Source organism: Hemitrygon akajei, chromosome 5 (assembly GCF_048418815.1).
Source record: "Hemitrygon akajei chromosome 5, sHemAka1.3, whole genome shotgun sequence".
In the NCBI taxonomy this organism is placed as follows: domain Eukaryota; kingdom Metazoa; phylum Chordata; class Chondrichthyes; order Myliobatiformes; family Dasyatidae; genus Hemitrygon; species Hemitrygon akajei.
Window position 1 is genome coordinate 43,193,493 of NC_133128.1, and position 20,066 is coordinate 43,213,558.

The 20,066-nt window shown below is 37.4% G+C and overlaps 1 protein-coding gene across 9 annotated transcripts in view; it reads right to left on the reverse strand.

Annotated features, from left to right (window-relative positions):
• The window catches only part of stxbp5l (syntaxin binding protein 5L), a 352,686-nt gene extending 345,400 nt beyond the window's left edge, over window positions 1–7,286 (reverse strand). For all 9 annotated transcript variants that reach the window (XR_012098901.1, XM_073045359.1, XM_073045358.1 and 6 more), the window contains exon 1: window positions 6,799–7,286. Coding sequence is in view for 8 of the 9 variants with exons in the window: in XM_073045359.1 (XP_072901460.1) it covers window positions 6,799–7,038 (240 nt within the window). In the remaining variant the exon portion in view is untranslated. The remainder of the gene's footprint in view (window positions 1–6,798) is intronic.
• Window positions 7,287–20,066: the final 12,780 nt, after the last annotated feature.

Below are 20,066 nucleotides of genomic sequence, written 5' to 3' on the forward strand. Positions count from 1 at the left end.
CGAGATGTACCCCAGGCTACTGTGGGAGGTGAGGGAGGAGATTGCTGAGCCTCTGGTGATGATCTTTGCATTATCAATGGTGACGGGAGAGGTTCCAGAGGATTGGAGGGTTGCATATGTTGTTCCCTTATTCAAGAAAGGGAGTAGAGATAGCCCATGAAATTATACACCAGTGAGTCTTACTACAGTTAACCATACAACCATAGAACATTACAGCACAGAAACAGGCTTTTTGGTCCTTCTTGGCTGTGCCAAACCATTTTTCTGCCTAGTCCCACTGACCTGCACCTGGCCCATACCCCTCCATACACCTCTCATCCATATACCTGTCCAAGTTTTTCTTAAATGTTAAAAGTGAACCTGCATTTACCACTTCATCTGGCAGCTCATTCCACTCATTCCAGTTGTTGGTAAGTTGATGAGAAAGATCCTGAGAAGCAGGATTTATGAACATTTGGAGAGGCATAATATGATTAGGAATAGTCATCGTGGCTTTGTCAAAGGCAGGTTGTACCTTATGAGATTGATTGAATTTTTTGAGGATGTGACTAAACACGTTGATGAAGGTAGAGCAGTAGTTGTTGCGTATATGCATTTCAGCAAGGCATTTGATAAGGTACCCCATAGTGACCCGATAGTGAGAGGTGTATAAGATGATGACAGGCATTGGTCATGTGGTTAGTCAGAGGCTTTTTCCCCAGGGCTGTGGTTAAGAAGGCGTATGGTGCATTGGCCTTCCATCAATCGTGGGACTGAGTTTATGAGCTGAGAGGTAATGTTGCAGCTATATAGGACCGTGGTCAGACTCCACTTGGAGTACTGTGCTCAGTTCTGGTCGCCTCACTATAGGAAGGATGTGGAAACTATAGAAAGGGTGCAGAGGAGATTTACAAGGATGTTGCCTGGACTGGGGAGCATGCCTTATGAGAACAGGTTGAGTGAACTCAGCCTTTTCTCCTTGGAGCGACAGAGGATGAGCGGTGACCTGATAGAGGAGTACAAGATGAGAGGCAATTATCAGGTGAATAGTCAGAGGCTTTTTCCCAAGGCTGAAATGGCTGCCACAAGAGGGCACAGTTTTAAGGTGCTTGGAAGTAGGTACAGAGAAGATGTCAAGGGTAGTTTTTTCATATATATAAATGCAGAGAGTAGTGAGCGTGTGGAATGGAGTCCTGGATAGGTACATGGTGCTTAGAAAAATAGAGGGCTATGGGTAACCCTGGCTAATTTCTAAAGTAAGTACATGTCCAGCACAGCATTGTGGGCCGAAGGGCCTGTATTGTGCTGTGGGTTTTCTATGTTTCTATGAGCAAAGAATGGACCTCCTCACTACAAATTTCAAAGAATCACACTGAAATACTTGGTTTACAAATTCATTCTTAATTAATTCAGTATACTTGTGTTTTTAAATTCATTTGATTTTCATAATCCAGGGTTTCCAAATATTGCTCCAACTGAGTCATAATGTTTCAAGTTTTCATTCAAATAGAGTTCACATATAAAGTATTAAATTGAGTCCTAAATGGAACAATCTCCAACTGTGAAAGCACTATAACCAACTAGTAAACATTTTAACTGTTTACTAGTTGGTTATATCATTAGTGCAATAAATGGTAATTAGGTCATGGAAACTTCGAGAATCAATCAGCAAACATATAAGATGCCAAGAACTGGAAAATATTTTCGTAGTGAAGCACAAGATGGATGTTGGAGAAGCTATTGCTACTGGGTCCCAACATAGAAAAGTTTAAGAGCCCCTATGCTGAAGAAACAAACGCCCCAAGAGTAAAGGGTTACAGGGATCACCAAAAAAAGTGGGGTTGAATGGAAGAATAGGCTGAGGTGCTCTGACCTATTTCTTATGTTAATAAGAGACGCCAAAGTTTTAAACAATCAAATCAGACCTTGATGTGTAGTCACTGTTAATACAAGCAAAATTTTGTATGCTTAGTTAACAAAATATTAAAAATTTTAGATTCACTAGGATAAAGTTGAGGTTAATGAGAGAACAGCTTTATAAGTGGAGCAAATTGTTATTATTAAATTGCTATTAAGTGAGTTTGTCATTATTTTTAGTTTCTTTTGTCAATCTTATCTAAAGACAGGATCATCAGGTTGAGTGTCCAGTTCCAAAAAAATACACAAGTCCAATAAACAAATCAGTAATACACAATCAGTAAACAAAACAAAATAAGTCTGACATTAAATCACACAATGGCTGGTGATTCTAAAGGGAACTGGCAGAGTTCAGCAATTCCAGATTTTAATTTCCATTTTTACATGGATCCACCTGAAAGTCCAGGACGTGCGGAGCAGCAAATGCTACAACATCTGCCACTCTTCTCTGTTGCTAGACTTAAGATGGACTCCAGAGGCAGAACTCAATTATGCTTGGATTCACTACCATTTTGCTGAAGAATCTTGATTCTCTACTGAGGGTGGCTCCCAACCTTTTATATGCCGTAGACCCCACGTTAAGAATCCCTGCTCTAGTGTTATACCAGCCACACCTCTGTAAGACAGCAACACAATTTGACTGGGAATTTCCAGTCTGGATATTAGGATGAAAGAGGCAAGCTCGCTTAATTTTATTTTAATTTTCCTCCATTAAAATTAAACATGAAGAAATAATTTTACAAGTTCATTTTTTAAGATTATTTAACGTAATCTTGTTTTTATTTAAATGTGTGTGAATATCAGATAAAATTTGCTACCTCCAGTTTTTCACTTGTCAATGGCTGTCAAGATGTTATGGGACAGGGATTCAGTAGAATGCTGCCCAAGGCCTACACCTTCTAAGTATGGAGAGACAGTTTGCTTAGCCTGTTAAAATGCACAGTGGTAGGAATCACAGGCAGCAAGACATGTCAAGTTAGCTGAGCCCAGGGCTCCTCCAAAATATCCTGCTGACTAAATGTGTTTTCAGCTCACTTCCTTACTACTTGATCTAATTGTGATCAAAACACATGATCTAGATCTAACTTCATAATCTAACGTCCGTGACATTGTCACAATAGCCACAGCACAAAATGTTTTGTAAACTTTTTTCTGATAAAAAAATACATAAATGTTATTCATGTGAAATATATGTTTTTGCCCACCATTGATTTTAAAATTAACATTTTGTAATGTGAGAATTATTTCATAAGCATAGGAATCTCACATGTTTCACACAATGCAACACTAAATTTCCGTGGAAGCAATACAACCAAGTTTCAAAATCCTATTTCAGTTTCTTATGCATTTAGATACCTACACCATTTCATATTTCCCATGGTATAAAAAGCAGCCATTCAGCCTGCCAAGTCCAAGCCAGCTCTGAGTGTTCCATTGTCCCAGTTGTTTACCTGCAACCCATTCTCTCACACGTCTATTATCACTACCACACATCTGTGCAAGAAGCAATTCACAGTAGCCAACCAGCAGCAATTACTTAGGATGGGGATGATATCAGAGCACCCAGGGAAAACCTAGAAACTCCACAGAGATAGTGAGAGTCAAAATCTGGTCTCTGGAACTATGAAGCCAAAAAAACCATCAACAGTACTAGTCAAGTGTTCAGATGATGATTATATTGCTAACTCCTGAAAGTTGAGGCAATAATAAAAACAAGAAGTTTTTTCCAATCCTGGAAAGATCTGTTTGTTATAGGAATTCTGAAACATTTACTAATATCACCTGGGAATATATGTAAACAAAACATCTAGAAAATAATTAACACAAAACTGAGAAAGGTGAAACGTCTGTATCATTGTACCAATCCTGCTGATACACTAATTCTGAGATTTCCAAGAATATCTCATGCCCTAAAGGAGGTTTAGTTTTGGCCAATACATTGAATTAATGAATCATAACAGTAAAAAAATAACTGAATTCTAAGAGTTAAAGCAAAATTTTAATTTCAGAGACTATGTGATAAAATAAATCACATCATTTCCACTTAAGCCTCATTTTAAACTGACTGTTACCCAATCACAGGAAAGGATCATTTCTATACTAGGAAATAACAACTGAATAGTTTTCTCATTCTGGTTTCAGTAGTTTAAATCTAAACTGAAGTCATTGATAATTCTCTATTTTATAAGTCTTGTCTTTGATTCATACAGTGTCTAGATTCTCGCTGTACACAGTCTTATGTCCAACTTGGAACTAGGGAATTAAATGTGTAGAATATTCAACCAACTGAACTATATTGCCAAATAGCATGCTTCTCTCATGCCCTTCCCTTAAATTTGTTGTTTTTGTTGGAAAGGGACCTGCAGCACCAGCCTTCAGGTTTTCCTTTCATTTTGTTAAATATTAATACTTTGTATATTATTTTATTGACAATCAAAACATTTTTACCAATTACCACCTCAGTTTTCAAAGGCAGTACTCTAGATACTGTTTGCATGACAACATAACCCAAGAAAGTGCATTAAAAAATGAACTGTTTTTCTCTGAAACCATAAACCTAAAAGAGAAATTAATGAAATGATTGATATTAAAAAGACAGCAATTTCTTAAATCAGCAATGCTCATTAGTTATGCAGTCTCTCACTTCAATGCTTAAAAAACAATAAATCACTTCTTCTCATATTTAATATTCAACTGGTTATTCAAGCTTTTCAAAAAACCTAATCTTTGCTTCATGCTTAGATAATCTTTCAACAGCATACTTCATTAAACTCTAAGAATATGCATGACCACGAACATGTAATCAGGAATCAGGTAATCCACCAGCACCAAGAATGCATCACAATAAATAATTAGAATAAACTTGAGTGAAGAATATCTGCAGACTTCTAAATTGCTGGTTAGGCCCTCCACATGCAGAACTTGTTCAGAAGACATAGATAGGGTTGAAATGTTAATAGCGAATTGACCAACTTTAAGTTCATTAAACTGCATTTTAATATGTGGATTTCTGGAGCACAGATGTCAATGATATGTGTAAATTGACAGGATTTAAAATGGAAAAAGAAATCTTGTCTTAGCAAGCTACCAATCTTTTGGAACTTTGAGTATCCTTGCACTACCCATCCCCCAACCTAACCCACTATCTGTCACATGACTTTTAAACTGCTCTCTTGTACTTGAGACTTGCAGAATTCATAACATTCTTAAAATACAGAAATAACTCATCAGATTTCATACACTAGGCAAGAGTCTAAAGAAAATAATGGTCATCGCTACACAAATCTGTTACACTTAGTTGCTTAGTTATTTTCTAAAATATCTTTGAAACGTATGTCTAATATTCCTGGCATAAGAATATGAATGATTTACAGTTAAATTCTGAGATTCTCAGCAATTATCTACATGATAGCATGAAATAACAGCATGATAATCTTTGTAAGGCTATCAAATCAATCGCTGCGTCACTACAGCATGCATAGAATTATGTCTACTTTCCGAGAACTTACTTTGCCCAAGTGAAAAGAAAATTCCTACCAAGATTGCCCTCTGGTGCAACATAACTACAACGAAGATGTTTTAATTGGATTGCAGTTTACATATGGTGATCTGTAAGTAACATGTACTTGGTCGTACAACTGGTCCTCAGCATTTCAGAAGCTCAATATCATTGCATCATTTATTCTACAAGGAGGAAAGAACTCATATTCCACGCATTGCTGTTATAAACTATACAATAATGCTAGAAATAGCGTTAGACCTTTACATAGTCTACAGAAATGATTACAAATTTAATTTTTGTAAACTTATCTTTACATATAAAAGCATCTTGAAAATTAAGAAAATGTAAAATATCTACTGAAAACCTTTTAACAGATTTTTTGCAAGAAATACCTTGCATATTTATTTCAAGTTTCAAAATAATTTAATATCATTAGTGACTGCTATTAAATTTTAACATCAGCTATTTCATGTATAGTTCTCTTACAGAAGCTACATTATTTGCAACCAAGAATAATGCATTTCAAATACATCAAGGAATATTATACCTTTGATTAGTTAAGTGTTTCTGAGTGATTTCTCCTCAGACTAAGTCCTTTCACAATATGGGGGAAATAAACACCTTTTTCATTTTGTCCTTGAATTCTTTAAGCATACTGCTTACTTCAATTTGTGTTTGTATTTTAATTTGAAACATATATACCTAAAGAAAGGTCATGTCGTGTAAATGCTAAGCTTATTTTAAGTAATTTCATGCTATTTTATCGAGTCAATGTAGCACAAGTTGTCTCTTCCTACTATTTTCTTAAGGTGAAACATTTCTGGCACTTTCACCTCCTGCTCATCACTGCATGTATGCAGGATACATTCATTGACTTCAAGTATATTTCATAAATTGAACTGGATTTTACATGCAATGCAAACTGTTGTACTATTTGACTTCGATTAACTTACGGATAATTTAAATTTAAAGAGATCTGCATTATTCATTTATTCCCTCATTACGATTTGTGGTGATTCAAGTACAATAAATTCTTTCTTTTAAAAGAAAAAATTATGCTTTCTCATCCTTTTCAGGAATGATTAGCATAATCTATAATGCTTTTCATGTTAATCATTTTATGTCTTTAATAGTCTGTGAAAATTTATTCGACTTTCACACAATCAGTCCCTCAGGATTACCAATAATTCTCACATTCATCTTCAATATTACGACTCGGTATTAACAGGAAAAAAATTTTGATTGAGTTCTTAACGTAAAAGTTTTAAACCGTGATTTCAGACTCTAGAAGTCACACTGAGATCAATACACCTTATTTTAATTGCGTGTCCACAGTAAGTGCATTCCATTCGCTCTTTGCTTGCACCTTTTTTCCCCCTAAAGATGTTTATTTCCATTACCTTACAGATCTGGAAGTGATCCGACGTGAGAGTCTCGGGTATTTCCGCATCCCCAGCTCCACCTCTCCCTCCTCCCGAGGTACCACCGCCGCCGCCACTACTGCCGCTGCCTCCTCCGCTACTGACACCGCCTCCACTGCCCCCTGCCCCGGATCCGAGTCCACCGCTGCCTGGGTGAGCCGGCGAAGACGCCGCTGTCAAACCGTCCAACACCTTGCGGAAATTAAACTTCTTCATCATGTATTGATTTCCCAAATTTTATTTTTATATATAAACTGGACACCTTGCCGTCGCCTCTTCCCCAGTCCTCAAAATTATTCTCTCGAGAAAACAAAACTTAAATTATTGCTGTAATGGAATTATCACCTTGTAATAAATATATGTATTTAATTACATTTAAAAACATTTTCAAGCAAGGCATTTATGATAAGAGCTGTCCAACCAGATGTCCCTCATACAGGTGCCATGCCTCACTCGCACTGAGAAAATTTGCGCTAACGGTCTAAGTCTCACCAACCGGAAGTCCAGACTGGAACTTGGCACCTAATTGGACTGTTCCATTCTTGATTGACGTATCACTTGAGCCCACCTTCAGGAATGATGGGAATTGTAGTTAATCTTGCCTGGTCCGCATCCGATTGGATCAAAGCGCCGAAAATCCGTTTGATTGACATGTAACTTGATTCCAACCTTTTTTCGTGCTCAACCCCTCCATTCAGGAAATTGTAGACCAGCCCAGGTCGTGAGGCAATCTGAGAAGAAAATCAATTTGCAGTAAATGTGTTGGAGTTTCAGATCAAAAACTCACTCTTATGAAAAAAGGTCCTATTTGCCCTGAGGGTGCAATCGTTAGCGTTACTTTTGATTCATTTATCTCCGTTTCCCTTCCCAATCCTTATTATCCATTTAGACGGGAGGCATTCTCTGAGGGATCGTCGCAATGTACACAGGGATTGCAGTATATTGTGAATCAAGGATTCGATGAAGCCTGTCCGAAATAATTACGTTTTCATTTTAGTTTAAAAATGTTTTCTCACTGCGGAGAGATATCCCTTTGATAGGTTTGCAGAGTGTTTCTCAGAAGCGAATCGTCTGTTCACAAGGTTGAGGAAGCATCATAGAACACAACAAGGGTTTGTCCTGCAAACATGGAAGCTGTCATTACAATCCCGTTAACCAGGTTAAGACTTACGGCGAGCGTTTAAATTTATTTGTAATTCGTCAGCACACTCACGTAGCAACCTGTTACTTTTTAATATTTTCGCATTATGAGTTTCGCTCAAGTGGTCTGCAGAGTTATACGCCGCGAAATTTAATTAAAATCAGTACATGAATGGGTGCTTGAATAAAACCCTCTAATTAAAATATCTACTTTTAGAAAATTATCGATTACATTAATCTACGTTTTGGGCAATAGGTCATTTCCTCACAGGTATGGACACGGCATCATTTGATTACTTTGTTCGACTGTGACTGTTATTGACATGATCGACAGAAAAGTCGATTACTGATAATGAAATGTATTTCGCAATAAATATTATTGTCATGTGAATAACATTATGCTACATTACAACAAACCGGATGGGAAACATCCTTTTTCCACTACAGGCTTTCATAATGTTCAAATAATTTGCATCAATTCGTCCTTGTTAATCCTTGTAAATTATAAATAATTATTTGAATGTTTCAACTGATTACTAATTTACAGCACAAGTATATTGCCAGATTTTGTTCAAGTTGCATGTTATTATTACAAGTTATCATACTAAAAATCAGTAAATCTTCAATATTTTATTAATAGTTTTATTATTAATAAACATCCCATCCATGCATAATATTTTGCCTTGAATTAATTTTGCAAACAATTAAGTTTCTTGTCATGTAAACATATAAGGTGTAGTTTTTCATATAGTCTGCAGGGCAAAATTAGACCGCAAAGTTAGCTAGAAAATGGCTTTGATCAATTAGACTGAGCTTTGACACAGGTTTACCAGATTTAGGAATTAGTAAGCCATAGTAAACTGTCATGAAGTTTAATATTTTTCTCCAAAAGCAGATGATTTCTATTGTTTTTAATAAAATTTATGTTATTAGCTATAGAAATACATTAGTTACCTAATTTGAAACTCTTTATCACTTTTTATGCAATGATTATGCACAGAACTTTTAATTCACTGCTTCAAATAATATACGTTCTGTATTTTTGTCCTGACCATCTCACTGTGATATTTCCTGAATCATATCTACCAAAAGGTTGTACTTGTGCTGGATTACAACATATTTTTATCTTCTCCTCACAGCCCATTTTCAGAATGGGAATTAAATTATCCAAGGCAATTGTCCCTTTTAATGAAATTGTGTGATCATGCAACAGGGCTGATGTACTGCTTTCTTATTATATTGCTGCAAATGTTATATTAAATACTTTTTCAGTAGTATATTCTATATTTTGGATGTGTGGTTTTTCAACTTAAATGTTCAGTGATCTATTTTTAATCAATATAACATATTCAATTAGTTTCTGAAAATAAATCATTGAAGTATCATTCTAAAATTTAACTTCTTTTCCGGCTTATTTTCATGAGAACTGTGATCCCGTCTAACTTCAGTGGAATAGTACTAAAAAAGAATTACCTAGACCAAATAAACAGTCACTTAGACAAGGGAGGATTAGAAAAGAAAAGCCGGTCTGGAAATGCTAAAAAGAAAAACTTTATTTTATTTTCTTTATTTGGATATTTCTGCAGAGAGTTGACGTTGATGTTACATATATTTCAGAAGACATTTGATGAAGTGCCACAAAATAAGCTTGTCAGCAGTATTGAAGCCCGTGGACATTACCATAGGGAGATGGTGGAAACATTAAAACATTAACATGGTTTGTTATTTACTAGGACAATGAAGGAAGTAAACTTGATAATGTTAAATGAGATGAATAAAGAAATTTATACATCCAGGAATAAAATGCAATTCTGATAAATTTCATCCACATATTATTTAAAAATACATGAAAGACAGCAGAGCCCTATTACACTGGCAGAGTATCAATAGGTAGCTAAGAGGGTCAGTAACTTTAAATTTGTTGGCATTATCATTTCAAATGATCTGTGCTGGGACCAGCATGGAAGTGCCATAACAAAGAAGGCATGGCAGTGCCTCTACTTTTTTCAGAAATTTGCACAGATTCAGCCTGTCATTTACCACCCTGACAAATGTCTATAGATGCATGGTGGAGAGTATGTTGACTGATTTGCATCATGGCCTGTATTGGAAACACCAATGCTTAAGAGAAGTCCACAACAAGTAGTGGATACAGCCCAGTCCATCACGGGAAAGGCTCGCCCCACCATTGTGCACACGTACGATAAAGCAGCATCCATCATCAAAGGCCCCCACCTCCAGGCCATCCTACCTTCTCATTGCTGCCATTGGTAAGGAGGTCCCACACCGTTAGGTTCAAGAACAGTCAACAATCAGGCCCGGAACCAGCGTGGATGACTTCACTCACCTCAACGCTGCATTGATTCCACAACCCATGGACTCACTTTCAAGAATTCTACAACTCATGTCCTCAGTATTATTTATTTATTTGTTTATTATTGTTGGTGTTTTTTGTGTTTGCACAGCTTGCCTTCTTTTGTACGTTGATTGTCAGTCTTTGTGTGTGAGTAGTTTCTCGCTGATTCTGCAGTATTTCTTTGTTTTACTGTGAATGCCTGAAAGAATATGAATCTCAGTTTAGTGTATGGTGACATATACATATTTTGATAATAAATTTACTTTAAACTTTGAAGATGATAAACGTACTCAATAAGGAAGATGTATTGTTTGTGGCATACTGGTACAACGGATAGCAACACACACAAAATGCTGGAGGAACTCAACTGGTCAGGCAGCTTCTATGCATTTTGGGCCAGAACTCTTCTTCAGGAATCTTTTCCAGAGACACTGCTTGACCAGCTGAGTTTGTCCAGCATTTTGTGTTTGTGTTGCTTCAGATTTGGATTTCTAGCATCTGCAGATTTTCTCGTGTTTGTGATGTTCAACAGATGGTGACTGTTTCTGCAAACCTCCAACAAGCCAGATTTGAAAAGAATTCTTGATGTTTCAGATCAATTCTGGAATGTGTGATGGAATGCACTTTACTTGCCTGAGAAGGGTTAGTTCCAACAACTCTCAAGGAGAAACTCTCAACACCACCCAGGACAAAACAGCCTTCTTGACTGACCCATCAATTTCCCCTAAACATTCCATTCGCTTCACCATCACTAAACAGAGAATTCCATGTGTACCAAAATACACTACCATCATTTTAACAGCAATTCCAAATCCATGAGCTCCAGCACCAATAAGAAAATGGGAAGTCCACCAACCTTACTCAAAAATATACTTCTGGTCCTTCATTGCCTAAATCCTGGAACTCCCTAATCAATAGCACTTTGGTGAAAGAGACTGCAGTGGTTCAAGAGAGCAGCTCAACTTCTCAAAGGCAATTAGAATGGGTGATAAATGTTGGCCTTACTAGTGATGTCCTGATCCAAGGAAATACAAAAAAAAAATCAGATATAAAGTAATGCTATATAAATCAATGGAATAAAAAGGTAGTGACTATATTGACTTAGGTACAGGAAACAGAGAGTATTGGTCTACAGTATATTAAACTATAAATAAAATTTGCAGGGATGTTCTTCTGGATGCATTACCTTTTTATACATATTAATTGTTGTAAGATGAGTTGTTTCCATCAGAGGAAAGATCAGGAATCTAAGGTAATTGGCAAAAGATCCATATGAGACATTAGAAGAAATTTTATCCTGTATCAGCCAGGTTTTATCTCAAACACATTGTCTGAGAAGTGCATATGATAAGTATTTAGAAGCAAAATAAATGAGATTAGTTGGGTTTCTCTTACAAGTAGTTGCTGTGGGCTTGGTAGGGTAAATAAGCTCTAATAATTATGTGATCCTATGATTCATTCTCACATTCTGTCAGAAGTAGTAAATACCATGACAATTACTAACTTTATGTTGGATAAGTTAAGAAAGATAATAACAATTAATTATGGGTACAGATGTTCAAATAACTCACAAAATATTGTGATTACAATTCTGCAATAACAACTGTGATTTCAACATGGTTAAATATTACAGATCGTGATATTAGCATATGATCATGATATTTGCCCTTATACACATTAGTAATTAGGGATAAAAGTCAACAAATTCAATTAACAAAAATAATATGTGACTAGTCCATATTGTATCTAGTTTGTTGATGGAGTGAGGGGGAGATCGTTGGCTAAATGACTTTATGTATTATTAGTTCTCTCTACTTATTTTAGAATTGCCAATGGTTCTTATTTTTGTACACTTGGAATAAAGTTATTTAGATAGATACACATTAACTACATTAAGATGCTCCATTAAGTTGAAAAGCTTGAAAACCAGAAGAAGATGTGTACTTGGCAGTGGAGAATATTCAGCCATTTCTAAGCAACCATGCCATTGCTCGACTATAGTTGTGCTCATAGGAGTCAAGAGGCATTAAGTAGTTGGTATGAATTTACACATGTCCCAAGAGGAAAGAGGTTACTTGTCAGCAGAATAGAACTATAACGCATATGATAATTAGTAAAAAAATCTATAAAGTCTGGACTTCAGTGTGTGTCTAATCCTTCGTCTGGACTGATTCATTCTGAATTTAGGCTTCTTTGTTAATCCAGTCAGTCAAGCCTGAGAGTGTACCATTATAAAATTGAACAAATCAATATGAAATTCTCTTTGTGATCCTTGGTTATATCTTGAAGGCACAGGTATTAAATGCAATGGGAGGCTATACAATGCGACTGAGGAATAAAAAGCAATACTTTGATAATGTTATTCAGATATTAACCTTAAATACAATAATATGCATGCAAATTTTAATTAATTTCTTGAATTAAACCTCTTCTAATAATAGACTAGATCAAATTAGTGACAAGGTGGGTCTTGCACTTAGAACAATTCAAAGTCCAATAGTATGTCCTGAGGTAATTGATCTCAGTTTAAGAAAGAATTGATTAGAGAGGGCAGAAGCAGTCAATTGTCACTTTCCTACTCTTTCTTGATCTAGTATTCCATGTTCTGTACCTGAAATATGTATGCAGGCTAGCTTATCCGTTGTTTTGGTAAATTTTGAGAGAGTCCTTTACAATAATTATTGTTATAATCATGCAGATTCTAGTTACCTATTGTTGCTTTTAGAGGACAAAATTTGTCAAAAGTGGATCTTAAGTATATAGGGTAGGTTTTCAGCTTTCCATCATGGTGTAAAGCTGATACAGATATCGCCGGCTGTCAAACATTCACTAAACAATCTTTGCCTCAGTGAGGGGTGTTACTTAATCAGAGCTTTAGTTAACAAAGTCTTTGCTTGATACATCTTAAGGTCAGGAACACTTCTGACTTCTCACAACACCACTGGACTCAGATGAACACATTGGATGCTCCATTGGCCCAGGTAATGAGGTGCATGTAGAAAATAATGGGCATAAGCACCAAGACATCATCACCCCGGCTGGGAGGCAGCAAGCTCCTAATCTGACAAGCTGGCTGAATATAATCGACTGATGTTTGCTTTTCAGTCAACCAGACCCACTACTAAAGCAATTGGTAATCTTGAGTCACTGAACAAGATCTGCTCCAAAGCTGACTGCTGAATCTCTTCCGTCTCCTCCTCCTCCTTAATAATGCTAGCTACCAAACTGAATTATTTTCTATAGAAAATCATGGAAAGCTACTTATAGCTTAAAGATTTTTTTTGTATCATGAAGAGTTCCTGAGGAACATAACCTCTTCATTAACTAGGGGTAACCTGTAACCCTAGTTTGCCTGTCCTTTACTTGAAGCTGTGCATCTTGCATTTCAATTGAAATCCACTTATGTTTACCCAGTGAGTAATACTTCAATTCCTGAATATTACTATTTTTTAAATTTTACAATAAATTATTGTTCCTTTGGTTTGAAAAACACCAGAAATAATTATTTCAAGAAATCTAATTCCTCGTTTGTGGAATCACCATATCATCAAATTACATGACAAAATTGCTATATTGCAGTCAGCAAAATATTTAAAACACACCAGAATATTATGTGTCCTCATTCAAATAAATGATAGTACTTTCATTTGGAATCTATCATCTCAAGAACCTATCAACTTGGCCCTACAGTCAAGGTGTTTGACGCCTGGTACAGTGTGCTATGACAGGAAGTCCTAGCATTCATTTGCATCTGTACTGGGGACTTGTCTTTAATGACTACCTCATTTAAATTATATTTTAACTATATCTTTGTTCTTTAGAAGAAATTAGATCCTGCATCACAGGAACGCACACATGATGTGAAAACTGGAATCAATGTTGTAATCTCCTACCTTGATCTCAATTTATCAGTATATCAACATTCCCTCTAATAGTGAGTTGGAATAAGGTAAGGTGAAAAACTTCCTTTCTTTCAATATATTGTATAATCCTATCAATCCTTCTCAGTGAAGAACTCATATAGCAGTCTCAACAGATCAATTTCTCTGACATTCTGCCAGACACCTGGTTGGCAATTAATTCAAACTGTACTTCAAATATCCTTGAATAAAGTCATATTTTCAAACAACTGTTTGGCAGCATTACAAGATGTGTCTGTTGCATCATAGCAAAGGAGTTTCCTGGTATTACATATTGGGATTGAATCAATCTTATCTAAGGATTTCTGTCTTTGATAACCTGTTGTAATCAAACAGCACTCATCTGTAATTATCACACTACTCGTTACCGTTACTTGTAAATTAATATGATTCTGCTTGAAGATACTGACATTTTCTTAGTAGTTAGTATTCAGATTTTACATCTAAAATATCCAGTACATCTGATGCCATGAAATGAGCAGGATCTATAAAAACAACAGACATAAGATGCTGGAGGAACACAGCAGGTCAGGCAGCATCTATGGAAATGAACAGTTGATATTTCGGGCCAAGACTGTTCTTCAGGACTGGAAAGGAAGAGGGAAGATACCAGAATAAAAAGGTGGTGGAGAGGAAGAAGGATAGCTGGAAGGTGATAGGTGAAGCCAGGTGGGTGGGAAAAGGTAAGGGCTGGATTGGAAAGAATCTGATAGGATAGGAGAGTGGACAATGGGAGAAAAGGAAAAAGGAGAGGCAGCGGGGGGAGGTGATAGGCGGGTGAGCTCCTTCACCCTGAGAGACAGAACGAGAATGGGAATAGGAATTAAAATGGTTGGCCACTGGAAAATTCCACTTTTTGCAGTTGGAGTGGAAGTGCTCGACAAAGTGGATTTATGATGGGTCTCACCAATGTAGATAAGGCTGCACTGGGAGCACCGGATACATGAGATGAACCCAACAGATTAATGGTGAGGTGTTGCCTCTCCTGGAAGCACTGTTTGGGACCCCGAGTGGAGATGAATGGGTAAGCGTAGCACTTTGGCTGCTTGCAGGAATAAGTGCCAGGCGGAAGATAATTCGGAAGGGACGAATGGACAAGGGAGTCACAGAGAGAGCGATCCCAGTGGAAAGCGGAGAGCTGGGGGTTGACTAAAGATGTGTTTGGTGGTAGGATCCCTTTGGAGATGGTGGTAGAAGCAGAGAATAATGTGATGGATGCAGAGGCTCATGGGGTTGTAGGTTAGGACGAAAGCAACTGTGTCTCTGTTAAGGTGGCAGAAAGATGGATATCTGGGAAATGGAGGAGATGCAGCAGAGACAAAGGAACTGAGAAAAAGGAGTAACATTTTTACAAGAGACAAGGTAGGAAGAGGTAAAGTCAAGATAACCACAGGATACAACAGGTTTATAAAAGATGTCAGTAGACAGAGAGATCAGGAAATGGGAGGGCGGTGTCAAGAATGGAGTAAGTGAATTTAAGAGCTGAGTGGAAGTTGAAGGCAAAGCTGATGAAATTGACTACCTCAGCATGAGTGCATGAAGCAGCACCAATGCAGTTGTCATTGTAGCAAAGGAAGAGTTGAAGAGCATTATCAATTAACGCTTGGAACATGGACAGTTCTACATAGCCAACAAAAGGCAGGCATAGCAGACATCCTCATTGTTTCTCAACCTCTTTCCACTTTCTGCACTTAAAGCACATTTGATGGGTAGTAGCTTTAGATATTCCGATAGACTATCAAGCCAACATGTTAGACTGTTTTTCTTTTTCCACACATGCTGCCTGACCTGCTGAGTATTTTCAGCATTCCATTTTCATTTCAGATTTTCAGCATCTTCAGTATTTTGATTTTAAACTTGTGAATCAGATACATCTGATTTCTCCATTTCAAGGTGGAAACATAAAGTTCCTCTTCTCCTTCCTGTTTTACTGTTATTTCCATTGCTGGAGCCTCAGGTACCCGTAGCAGAAATTTACCAAATCCCTTCCAGCTCTCTTTGTTAAAATGCATCTACCTATCTCACCACATTAATACCCAGGTATAAAGTAAAGTCCAAGATCTGAAAAATGTTTAAATGTTTACATGTGCATGAAAATAATAATTAAAGATACAATCTAAGATCCCAGTATATTCAGTAACAATGAAGCTGTGACTAGAATATTATAACTTACATTCATATAATTTAAGATCAAAAAATAATATGTAGCATGTACATATAGAACATAGAATAGTACAGCACATTACAGGCCCTTCATCCCACAATGTTGTGCCGACCCTCAAACTCTGCCTCCCATATAACCCCCCACCTTAAATTCCTCCATATTACCTGTCTAGTAGTCTCTTAAACTTCACTAGTGTATCTGCCTCCACCACTGACTCAGGCAGTGCATTCCACACACCAACCACTCTCTGAGTAAAAACCCTTCCTCTAATATCCCCCTTGAACTTCCCACCCCTTACCTTAAAGCCATGTCCTCTTGTATTGAGCAGTAGTGCCCTGGGGAAGAGGTGTTGGCTATCCACTTTATCTATTCCTCTTATATCCTCTTATGTAGTTATATCTTTCTTCACAGTTTAATTGGTTTGTATCAGATTTATTTACATTTTGCACCATCTGCACCTGAAATGTTACATTATATAATTAACCAACTGTCCCTTTTACAGGTAATAACTCAACAGCTTTATTAAAAATAATTCTCTGCTTTATAATGCAATATTTTCTGAGTGTGAGTTAAATCCATTCTGGTTCCAGACAGCTGAACTATGTGCTAACGATACAGTTCTATTCTAAAGAGTTTCTGTGTAACACAGAGGAAGATTGAAAATTTACAAAAAATATACTTTATCTCAAATAAAAACAAGAGCATCAACAGAAAGGGAAATAGAAGTAACTTTCAGATTGCAGCTGAAAGGCAACAAACTGAACTTAATACTCCGATAAACTGGGATTGGATCCAACAGAACATGGAAAAAAAAACATTGATTTCTCCAGTATGTTTACTTGTAGCTTTTTAACCCCAGTTTCCAAACCAATTAGGTTCAGTGCAGTCGACATGGGACACATGACTCAAAGTCTGTTCTTCTATTTAAAGGAACATTGCAAATACAATATTTGTTCAATTCTGGACTGGGAAAAGAATAGCAAAGTTGGAGATCAAACCAGCCAGGGTGCCCTTGGGTGGGGTGTAGTGATCTTAGTCTGAAGTTAGGTGAGATTTATTTAAGGATTGATAGATTCTTCAGAGGCATGATTTTCTCTGCCAATGAGATGTAAGTCCCTGACAAACAATGAATCTCCTTTACTTCCTGCTTGGAAGTAAAGATGGGAGCAGGAATGTGGTGCCTCCCTCTTGAATTGGCATTGCAGATGATGCATCTGCCACACTGCTTCAGCGTCCCAGTGTGAATATACACGTTCTCGCTGTGACCAAATGCATATCCCTCACGCTCATGGGTTTCCACTCACGTCTCCAAAACATCCTGGCTGTTATGTTAATTGTCTACTGAACGTGTGGACTAATGCAGGTAAAAGGTGGGGGAATCTGTGGTGGAGGGTCACGTGGGGTTACGGGAGTGGTAATGGACATGTGAGGGAAGCAGAGAATGGGATTGATGGGACTATTGTGAGAGTTGCATAAACTCAAAGGGTCCAGTATTCTCCCTGTGCTGACATTGGAGACGGTTCAGAGTTTCATGTAAACTCATGAAAAACATGACAATTCAGTGCTGTGAAATTATAATGAACCTCATCTGATCAGGAAATGTCAGCTCAATAGTACATACATTTTCAATCAAACCCTTCAATCTATCCTTCGTGAGACTTACTCCAATTTACTTTGTAGAAATACCCAACACCTTATGTCTGTGAAATCCCTCATTTTCTATCTGTGCAGCAACCACTGATAACCACGTTTTGCAATAGTTAGTCATACTGTAGATATCCCTGTCAATTCACAACTCACCTGATTCTGCCATGGTCTCCGTTTCCATTCACTAGAGGGTATCAAGAAACTTGCAAAGCCTATGTGCACTGAGCCGAAGTTCAAAATTTTTGTTAACATTGTTCTTAGTGAGCTATTTCTATGTAGAACTTGCAAATCAACTTTCCAAGGCTGGGCTATTTGCATGCAGCCTAATGTGCTTGGGCTGCATGCAGATGTTGGCAGGTTGCAGGACACCTTCTGATAGTCATTTACTTAGATGACAGTTAACTTGCTCCTAATTTCATCTGCCTACGGATTTTAAAATCTGTGTAGTTAAGTCAGTTTCCTTCTCCACAGGAACTGCCTGGCTGACTGAGTATTTGTGGTATTTTCTGTTCTGACTGTGTTCATGGTATCTGCAGTATTTCACTGTTTTGGAAATTCCCTTAAACTCTTAAGGGAAATATGAAATATAATATAAGCACCTACAGTACATAAGAAATTCAGTACCCCCAGGGTTGTGAAAGAGGTGGCTGAAGAAATTGTGGAGGCATTAGCAATGATCTTTCAAGACTCACTAGATTTTGGGATGGTTCTGGAGGAATGGAAAATTGCAAATGTCACACCACTCGTCAAGAAGGGAGGGAGAAAGAAAGAAGAAAATTATAGGCTGATTTCAGTGCTTGCGAGGATATTGGAGTTGATTAAGTATGAGGTCTCAGAGTACTTGAAGGCACATGATAAAATAGGCCAATGTCAGCATGTTTTCCTCAAGAGAAAACCCTGCCTGACAAATCTTTTGGAATCCTTTGAGGAAATAACAAGCAGGATTGACAAAGGAGAATTGGTGAATGTTGTGTACTTGGATTTTCAGAAGGCCTTTAACAAGGTGCTACACATGAGGATCTGTAATAAAATAAGAGCTCATGACATTACAGTAAAGATACTAGTGTGGATAGAGTATTGGCTGATTGGCAGGAATAAAGAGTGGGAATAAAGGGAGCCTTTTCTGGTTGGTTGTCTGTGACTAGTCATTTTCCACTGGGGTTGGTGTTAGGAATGCTTCTTTTTATGATGTATGTAAATGATTTGGATGATGGAATTGATGGCTTTGTGGCCAGGTTTGGAAACGATTGATGGAGGCACCAATATTGTTGAGGAAGCAGGGAAAATGGACAAAGAAGTGGAAAGTAGAATACAGTATCAGGAAATGTATGATCACACACTTTGGTAGAAAGAATAAAAGCATAGGCTATTTTCTAAATGGGAAGAAAATTCAATAATCACAGTTGCAAAGGGAAATAGGAGTCACTGTGCAGGATTCCCTAAAGGTTAGATTTCTGGTTCAATCAGTAGTGAGAAAGGCAAATGTGTTGTTAGCATTCATTTCAAGATGACTAGAATACAAAAGCAAAGATGTATTCCTGAGGCTTTTAAAGGCACTGACAAGACCTCACTTAAAGTATTATGAGCAGTTTTGTGCCTCTTATATAAGGAAAGATGTGCTGACATTGGAGAGGGTTCAGAGGAGGTTCACGGGAATGATACTGGGAAGGAAAGGGTTATTGTATGAGGGGCATTTGATGGCTCTGGGCCTGTACTCACTGGAATTTAGAAGAATGAAGGGGGGGGGGATCTCATTGAAACTTATTGAATGTTGAAAGGCCTACTTAGAGTGGATGTGGGAAGGATGCTTTCTATAGTGGGGAATTCTCAGACCAGAGAACATGGCCCCAGAATCGAGGGACGTCCATTTAGAATGGAGATGAGGGAGAATGCCTTTATCCAGAGGCTGTTGAATCTGTGGAATTCATTGCCACAGACTGCTGTGGGGGCCAGGACATTGGGTTTATTTAAAGTGGAGATTGATGTGTCCTTGATTAGTCAGGGCATGAAAGATTACAGG